At 39.7% G+C, this 9,908-nt stretch overlaps 1 protein-coding gene across 1 annotated transcript; it reads right to left on the minus strand.

Annotated features, from left to right (window-relative positions):
- Window positions 1-1,050: 1,050 nt before the first annotated feature.
- LOC101296926 (protein transport protein SEC23-like) lies at window positions 1,051-6,227 on the minus strand. The gene is made up of 5 exons (XM_004291743.1): window positions 5,535-6,227; window positions 2,763-4,726; window positions 2,053-2,269; window positions 1,657-1,853; window positions 1,051-1,581 (listed from the first exon to the last, which is right to left on the minus strand). The coding sequence occupies exons 1-2, from the start codon at window positions 6,225-6,227 to the stop codon at window positions 3,071-3,073; spliced, it is 2,349 nt and encodes a 782-aa protein (XP_004291791.1). The 3' UTR covers window positions 1,051-1,581; window positions 1,657-1,853; window positions 2,053-2,269; window positions 2,763-3,070.
- Window positions 6,228-9,908: the final 3,681 nt, after the last annotated feature.

The raw sequence follows: 9,908 nt of genomic DNA on the forward strand, positions 1-9,908 counted from the left end.
TATATATATATATATATATAGACACACACATACATATATAAACACACACTATAGATGCAAACACTAATGCAATTGTATAAGATAATTAATAAAAAATTGTATTAAAAAATACAAACAGAAAGAAAAAATTTGCATTCCTATGCATGGTGGTGAAAAGAAACAACACTCCTTGAACTGATTTGGTTCTTACTAGTGGAGGATTTGAAGGTATTATTTTCCGTAACAGCCTTCTGTTTGGATTATCGTCCTCAAAATTCAATTTTAGTTTGGGATTTTAAGGGAACCTATCCCATCGAAACCATTGATTTCCAACCTCCAGAGAGGGAGGTAGGAGTACAAAATTATTGGACGTCTTTTGGTGGAATCACTATGTGAGCTTTTGCTGGTGGAGAAACCACCAGAACCCTGCCTGTTCTACTATGAATATCCATAAGTTAAACTTCACCCCCAACAAGGTGGAGTGTTCGAAGGTGAAACACTGAAATGTTTGAAAGATCGGGCTTCAGTCTTAAGTAGTGAAGACTAACCAACATCAATGTCATTATCCACGGTGGATTTCCCAGAACTTGAAGCAAACTCTATTTACATAGGCTCTTCTTTTAGTTTCTTACCGAAAGTATACGCATACAATTTGGAAAGCAAACGTTGGAAGACCTATTATACATCCCAAGCGGATAGTAGGCACAAACCACCCCTTTGGATTGTTCCTAATCCATGTCTGGTACACACTACGCACATCAAATTTATCAAATGAATGAACAATTCTTTTAGAAATTTGAGTTGGCATCTGTGTCAATAAATGACGGAGAAACTCTATCTATCCACGTCTGTTATATTTCAACATCTCCACAAGGAATCTCATTATGTAAAATACATTATACAAAGTTACAAACTAAAATACATACTGTTCTGTTCTGGTGTAAGGCTGTTTTTCGATTAAAAGCAAATGAACTTAGGTCTTTGGTTTCATATCAATAGTCAGATGCTTTGGATGTGTAAATTTTCAGTGAAATATCATAGCTTCAAAATAATGTATATGAACATATCATTCGTAAATCACTCAAAACATAGCTTACATTTCATTCCTATGTAAAAGATCAAAGTATTGGCGATGCAAACTAGCTCACAAAACAATCAATTATGCCATTCAAAACTGCACATTAATTATGTCGCCTGGTGTAGAAATCAATTGGTAAAGAAAGCCGAAAATATTACAATTTGTCTATTTGCCTTTTCGGCCCCTTCCTAATCCTTTTTTATATTACCTGCCAAATGACAGAGAACCTCTAAACAACAAGCAACTTACAAGAAAGGGCGCATTTCGGGGCAGAGGAACTGATTCAGATTGTTTTAGACCATGATCATCATTGGTCATTGTAAGATACCAACTCCGATCCAATGTGGTTCCTCCTAACAAGTACTTGTATGCATGACTGCACCTGGTTCCATCTTCTCCAAATATTAGTAGGTAGCAAACTACAGATGGCTATCCCTCAGAAGGTTGATCTTAAGTTCAATTCCCCTAGTAAGCCGACAAGAAAGATAAGAGCACCATGGATAATTTATCTTTGTATAAAAAGCCTGCAAAGGTAGTATTAAACAACTTAGTGTATGATTCACTAAATCAAGACATGAAAAGTATGTTAACGTCATTACCTCAAGTCTCATTCCAAGATCCACAACGTCTTCTCATCGCAATGAACACATACGCAAACTTGACAGCAATATTTTGAGCCTAGGGTAGGAGTGAAGGATACCAAGTGGCAGACAGGGCAACACCCAATTTTTTTTATCAAGAAAAGATCGGCAACATTCTCATCAACATCCAGCAGCTATTCAAGAATATCCCTCAGCTGCAAACAAATACTGCAGGATTACACTGTATCCTTGATTTGCACAAGTAAAGAGAACACAGGCATGTTGTGTTTAATCACACTCTAAATCTCTAATCATGGAAGTTGGTCTTAATTGCACACCAAAAATTCTACTGATGCGTCCTATCTAAGAATTCACAAAACGAAACAGAGAAATAATGGGAAAGTTATGTCCTACCATAGGTAAAGTCATCTAGTGCCGCATTATCAGCAGTCTCCAGTTCCGTCATACGTCCAGTCCAGAAAATGAGTTATTACATTCCCAAATGTTCTATTTTCAAATGCAGAATTCACACAGAGCAACCTTTTTTGAAGCTCTCAACAACAGTGGTTAGCATTTTCCTCCAATGTATCCTGCAGTAGAGTCTATCCCATAACAAACTAGCAACCATCATCTGTAAAAGAGGCCAAATTCCCAGTGTGAGTTGAAAGAACCGCTTTTTTTCTTTATTATTCTTTCTCTAGAATGCATAGTAGCCTTTGACATAATCCCCTTAAAAATAACAAAAACCCCCATGTTCCTGCAGATGTCTTAGAATTCAGCAGATTACTTGCTCTCTTAAATTATCACCACAACAAAAATAGAACCTAAATACTAATGTCAATACAATCCAATATCTATCTTTGCTCAAAGTTAAGACCACATAATTGCAGGAAAGAACACCCTCAAAAAAAAAAATGCAGGAAAGAAAATTATTTAAGTTACAGAGAGCAAGATACTAAACCCTTAACCCTTTCAGCAGCGATTATTGCTTTAGTATGTTCTGTACTCAAAATATAAAATAACCCTACAACAACAACGAAAAAAACTAACGACGAAGAATTGCCAAATATTCAAATGCAAAACAAAGAACCCAAAATCCAGCATTGAAGAAAAGAAATAAGTACCTCAAAGTTCAAAGCTATAGCCATGACATGGCTTATAATGGTATGGTTGGGAGAAAAAAGGTCGAGAATGCAAATATCCTGAGCATGGATCCAGGACAATGTGCATGTTTGCTCCAATATGGTAGCTTATCCCGTACGAAAATGAGAAAAATCAAAATGAAAAGTGAATATACTACTTGTACTCAGAAGCATGCAACTGTTTTGTAAACACAAAATGCAACTGCACCATTACTATTGCAAACTATTCACAAAATTCTTTTTGTATGACAACAGATGATCAAAAAAGCTATTTACAATGTTCCTCCTCATCAGCTTTGCACGGCCAGGCCCTGCAAGTGATCTAAAAATACTTGCAAGCTCAAATCATCAGTCAAGATAATATCAGAGCCATCTGTGTATGTTGAATTCTGGGTAACTGATGGATTCAACTTTGCAAGAAGAAACCTTGCCTGGCTACCATGCTGATCACATCTAATGAGCTTCGGTGCAGGAACACGGTCAGCCACCAACTGCTGTGCATCAATTTCTGGGGCTTCCAGCAGCTTCCTCAAATTCTCATGATTTGGATCCTTGTCATAACCAAGCTTCCTCCACTGAGCAATCTTCGACCCATAGTGAATAACCACATGAAAGTAAGAATCAAAGAGCAAGATAACATCTGGAGCGATGGAGCGAACATCCAGGAGGACTGGAATAGGTGGACCATCAAAGGAATATTGGAGAAGTGTAGGCTGGATCATGATAAGAGAACCCACTACGCCCTCACGGTTCAGCATCAGCCGGAAGAAAGCTGTCTCATCAGGACTACTATTAAAGACATCAATAAACTGAGACCTCCTCAAGTAATACATGAATTGGGGAAAAAGAGAGAAGTTGGATGCCAAGCGGAAAGAAGATGGATCTTCCTCCACATAATCTCCAAATTTTGAAGCAAATTGGATCAACGTGTCATCCAGCCATCTAATAACATCTCGAGCAAAACAGGTCTCAGCTCGGTGAATAGCAAGCCTGGCCATCACAGAAGCAGCTGTTTCTTGATCAAACCCAGCAGCAATTTCTGGTGAACGGTTACCAACCCATCTTCTTGCAGCAGTAGTCACCCGTTTCCGGATTCCCATGTTCCCATGTCGGTATCGTGTTATGAATTGTATGAAGAATGCCGACCCAGGTTGAACTTTCTGCTCATCACTAACTTCAAAGAAAAAAGTGATGCATGTTTTATTGGTAATAGTACCTAACTTCCATATATAGGTACCACCCTCACCGATCTCACTGCTACTTACTAAATTGTTAACTTTCCGAAGAGATACACAAGGACCTAGGGCTCCACAGATTTTAACATCTTTAGTGGTCACTATCTCAATAGTTGCATCAAAATACATCTTCAAATATCCCTCTTCATCACGAGTGAAAATTTGCCGCAAACATTTTCTGAACTCAATCGACTCAAAGGACTCACCTAGCATCATGAAACCACCCGATCTCTCAATAGGGTCCTTAAGCTCTGCAGAGCCAGCTTGATCAAGAGAACAAGCAAACAAATCGAGGACAATAGATGCATCAGTTAACCTCTGTGACAGTTGAGCGTAGAAGCTGCAAGATTTACTATAATAAGGGGCATGACCATTGATCAGGTCTCGATGAGTTCGGATGGAATAACCAAGATCAGAGCTTACAATAATTCCCGGGCCTATAGTTGCAGGTCCAGATGCGAAGACCATGATCCTAGAGCCAGTGCTCACCAAGCATCCTTCCAAAAGTCCAAGTGCAGCTGAAATTGCTGCTCCTGTTGACCTTCCTGGGCGATGGCCAGGCTTGACTACTGGAGACTGGATTTCTTCTATTGCAGTTGAAATGTTGAACTCACACTCGGATACTGGTAGCAAGAACCCTTGCTTTTGGGAAAAAGGCATTTTTCCCATTTGCTGCTGCTTAGTCCTATTAATTCCCAGAAATTGTTGAATCTAAGAGTTTAATGGGGATAAGTTAGACTAAAATTACATTCTGTAAGCAAACTAAGAGATTCATGATAAAGCACTCCAACACAACTCTATCTGGAAAAAGAACAGCACAACTAAACCCAATCAGATGGCAAAGATGAATTTTGAACCTAAACTAGTTTACTGGCAAAAACATAGATAAAGTGCAGTTAGGAGGTTGACATTTGATCCTTTGTATTTGCACTTGCTATGCTCTTAATCTTAATATACATGAATACCATGTATTTGTCTTTTGAAAATTGAAACCTTGCCTTTTTTATCCCGACTTTAGCTTCTTAGAAACTCAATCTTTTTTCATGTCTTAACTCGACACCATTGTTTGCCTATTTCGTTTTGTAAAAGTAAACAGCTATCGATTCATTCATCTATTAAACGGAACCAAAACGAAGGCTGAATGACTGCCGTATCATCTTTCCTGCCAACAAAATATTCCTTCCTCTATCTTACTGCCAATTTCATATAGATTTACAGCTTTTGACTTTACAAGAGTAAGTTCTATAGAGTTACAAAAGCACATGATCAGTTGAAACACAACTGCACTCTCTAAGTAAACTCAGATCTACAATGAAGACTTATATGATTTGAAAACACCGGAAATGCGCAAACCTACTAAGAGTATCAACCATTTCGCAAAGAATTAATGCGAATTAACTCCAGACTACAAAGGCATTGCCTTCACATTCTATTTCCAAACCCTACAAGATTAATTGTCTAGTCCACATTTCTAGTAAGTAGTCAAATATAGAGCTCACAGAGAAAAGCAAGAACAAACCTGAACCGGCGAAAGCTCCCGTTCTCCGTGAAGCACAACCACTCTGGAGCAGTCGGAGAATTCAAGATCATGAACACGCACCATGGAATCAAACGTCACTAGCCCCACCAAAGCAGTCTCCGGCAGTTGCTCCAGTACAAGCAGCAGCTCATTCTTCAGCGCCGCCAGCTCATCCCTAGGCGTGGCCACGTCAACGACGAGCACAAACGCGGGTCGGATCCCTCGCGGATCGTCCGACCCGGAGTTCGGCGACGACGACACCATCGACGACAGCGACGACGACGACGACAACAAGAGCACGCCGTTGGCGCCTGACCAGTTGTGGCTCGGCGGCGGCGGCGGCGCGGCGGCTCGGGCGTACTCGACGGCGCTGTAAGTGGGGAAGAGCTCGGCGGGAAGATTGGTGTCGCCGATGTTGGAGTAGGAGTGGGGGAAGGTGTTCTTGTGGAGGCACAAGGAGCAAAACCAGATGCGGGAGGTGTACTCGACGCGTGCGTAGGGGTTCAAAACGGCGCCGCATTGGGAGCAGGTGACGGGGTCGTAGGGGAGGAGAGGGAGCTCGGCTTGTTGCATTAACGGCGTGCACATGACGGCGAGGGGGATGACGAGAGCGGCTTGGTCGGCTTTGGAAGACGGCCAGGAGTTCCAGGACCATCGGAGGCCTTCTATGGCTTCTAATTCCACGAAGTCCATCGCAGAGGAGAGAGAGAGAGAGGAGGACGTGGGGTGGCTCTACTGCTTTCTCTGTGAATTGGGAAAAAGTGACATTTTGCAGAGGCGGCTTTTGAATTTGTGTGTTCTCGAAACTGCGTCGTTTTACGGTTTTTTTTTCTAATTTTTTATTTATACAGCAAAACGAAACCGTTTCAAAGTTCTTCCAACCGACTTGGACGGAACAATAAAGGCCAAGAACACAGGCAAGAGTAGAAAATCAAACCAAAAAGAAGTAGTGATGCGGGGAATTTGGAATATAGAAGTGAAGAGAATTAGCTGTATTGATTGAAGAAGTTGATCAGTTGCAGAAAGCGTTCAATTGTGATCTTTGAGCTTCTAGATCTTAGAGTTATTAAACGTTAAATATCTATCTTTACTTTCAAATGTAACTAATTACACTTTTCGTTTTCTCTTCCTTGTTGAAGATTAAAATTTGGTAAGAGGAAAGAAAGATATCGCACGGAGAGGTCCGTGCGATAAGGGATTTGTCCGCTGAAAAACTGTCCGACGAACCTGTAAAACAACAAAGCGGTTAGAGGACTCCAGAAAATCGCTCTCCGATGCTCAAGTCAGAAATCATAGCGGACAATTCGTAACTCAAAGAAGAGGAATGAGTTCAGTTACCTTTGTTGGTGAGGCTAGGTGCCTATTTATAGAGGTTAAGCAGAGATGATTGTCTTCTTGCCTGTCGACAACCTGGCTTGGAAGGAATCTTCCAGAAAGGCGCACTGGATCGAGCCACACACGTGCGTCCACGTGTCCGATCGAGATGTGCTTTAGACTAATTTGCTGTTGTGAGAACGCGCGTGCAAGGCTAATGAGAGCACTTGGCACTGGTTCCCTCAACATTCCTTATCCTATAAAATGAAGCTCTTCTTTCATTTGTAATCATATTTTAGTTTTGAGTTTTATGAGAAATCTATGCAATTTGGTGAAGGACTTCCTCCCAATTGTCATTCAAGCTCTTATCTTTTAGGTGGATTCGTAGGTTGGCGAATTTTGCTCTTATCTTTTTGGTGGATTTCTTAGAGTGGCGAGTCTGCTCTTATCTGCTCCCTGGTAGATTCCTTGGAGTGGCGAGCGTATAATCAATCTACAGAGAGTGCTCCCCGTAGCAATCTTTGTTTCTGTTTCACCACAGTGATTTTTTCGGTATCGATTTTGGTACCAGAGCAACTGATGGCTAGGCATGCACAAGATCGGCGTGAGTCGTACAAAAGGAAAGAACAAGTTAGTTTCGACTATAAAGGTTCATATTTAAGCTTTACTTCTTCAGTTCATGAAAATATTTTCATATTCCTCTCATTCCAAAAAGATTAAGTCTAGTGTCTATAGGCCTGCTTGAACAAAACATCCATGATTACTAAGGGTTAAAGAAACACTTGAGAGTTTAAGAATGAGGAAGATGGTGCAGGATAGGAGCTCAAAACGAAAATGAGATTGAGGAAAGAAGGGGGCGAGAACGAGAGTAAGCTTTTTTACTGTATGACATCCACTACTCTATTAGGGGGCTTTTACTTGGCTTTTCCACGTTTACTGGGCATTGTTTACTTTGTTTTGCTTCTTGGGCCAATTGGTTTACTTTAGTTTCGAATAGAAGTGTGCATGAGTTCAAATATACAAAAATATGATAAAAAAAAGTCTGAAAAACATAAACTCATTTTTTAGACTTTTTAAAAGTTTATCATCCAACAATTCATCTAGCAGATCTAGGGAACAAGAACTATAAGTCTTTCTAGAAAATAAGAAAAAATTCGGAGAAAAGTGCGTTTCTCTACGATAGAGACCTCGTTATCCTTGATACTACGTCAATAATTAGGGATTCACTCGTATCCCTCCCATTCCAAAAAGAAGTCTAGGGTCTAAAAGCATGCTTGAACAAAATTGGCTGAAATTTTGCAGAGATGATCTACACAATATTATCTAGATACTGGACGGTGGAGATGAGGAAATTCAATCGAAAAGTGGTGCAAAAATGGAAATCTGCACCAAAAACTTTGGTGCGGACATCCGCACCTGATCAGCATTGTGTGTATATATATATATATTCCATCAACCCAAAATCAAAAGCCCAGATGCGAACTCTCTTCTTCTCCAACTCCACATCGCCCAATCTCAAAAGAAAAACAAAAGCAAACGTGAAGAGACGGATCATAGAGGTGGAGATCGAGATGGCTACAATTCTGGCTTGGAGGTGACGGAGATCAAGATGGCTACAATTCCGGCTTTTGGCTTTTGCTAAATTCTGGGCACGTCGATCGGCAGGGAGAGAAGAGATGGTTCAAATCCAAGTACAAGAATCGAGCGACTGAGAGATCCTCCGATCCAGGTTCATATGGTTCAACACGATATGGTTCTAATTCAATCACTGCTAGAGGTTGATCACCTCTGAAAGTCATCCACAAATTGTGGTACGACTGCTTCATTGCCGCCAAGCCCACTGTCACTTCTTTGGGGAGGGAGAGAAGAAATGGTGGAGGAGATGAAATATGTTTATTGTGTTTAAAAGTACGTGTTTACCCTTCGTTTATTTCTTAATGGCATACTCAGTAACAGAAGAGTTGACAACATGTACTTTTGTTTAGTCACTTTCATTAATTTATGTACTTATGTGATAGTTTCGGAAGTTGAGTAACCTTAATTCTCAATGAAGCAAAGTTCATGTATTATTCTTAAAATTTTTCCTAAATTATTTGTTTGACTGAGGTAAAACACTCAAGGCCTACCAACAAGCGCAAATCCAATCACCACTTGCTTGAGCATGTCGATAATTATTTTGTTTGACTGTATTATTTTTTGACATCATAGCACAAATTTTTTCATTAACAGTTTTTCCAAATATTAAAAACTTCATGTCCTACGTACACTCGTACCAATTTCGATAACAAAAAGTGATCATGGCAATTGTGATAATGCGCAATAAGCTGGATGATTTGTTCATTATTTAGTAAGTGTTTTTTGTTTAACATTATTGGCCCACAACAACATATTTCTTGTCGTAGAAAGCTTACATGTTTTCTCACTTGGCAACTAACAGACTTACATATGTAGTTTAGGATTTGAACTTCTTTTATACGTTTTTATCCATGGTTACTTCAATCAAAACCATTAGGGATATGCAAAAAAATGTTTGGTACATTATACGCCTTTAAACAAATTTATATCAAGGGTAAGATTTAAACAAATTTGGGGGTAAGATTTACCGTGTTCATATAAAAGTAAGAGCATTCATTGTTAAACCCTCGACTTATGTTCCTTTTTTCTTTTTCTTTTTAGATCATCATGAACAACCAAAAAGAGACAATCAACCTCCAGAACAACTAAAGAGAGACTATCAACTTCCTCACCCCTACATCCAACTGAAGAGCAGTGTCAACCCTTTCAACAATTCATCCAGCAAATCCAATGAACAAGAATTGTTTATTACGAAAGTAAAGCTCCCTAAATATACCGCAACGGATCAAAGTAAAACAAGAAGACATTTACTGGGTCATCCTGTATATTGAATCTCACAAAATCTGTACGCATATCGAACTCCCTGAACACCATAAGTCCAAAGCTCACTCAGGCAGGTAATGATAAATGACATTTTCTCCCTCCAAATATTCTCTCAGATACTCATCTGCAATTAGTTCTATAATCTACTGCTTCATCTCTTTG

This window comes from Fragaria vesca, linkage group LG2, assembly GCF_000184155.1.
Source record: "Fragaria vesca subsp. vesca linkage group LG2, FraVesHawaii_1.0, whole genome shotgun sequence".
In the NCBI taxonomy this organism is placed as follows: Eukaryota; Viridiplantae; Streptophyta; class Magnoliopsida; order Rosales; family Rosaceae; genus Fragaria; species Fragaria vesca.

Bases quoted from the DNA above. Each gene is read 5' to 3' on its own strand.
- LOC101296926 (XM_004291743.1), bottom strand. From the start codon at position 6,227: ATGGACTTCGTGGAATTAGAAGCCATAGAAGGCCTCCGATGGTCCTGG. The intron at 4,727-5,534 runs GTTTGTTCTTGC...TTAAACTCTTAG, and splicing joins GGGAGCTTTCGCCGGTTCAG to ATTCAACAATTTCTGGGAAT.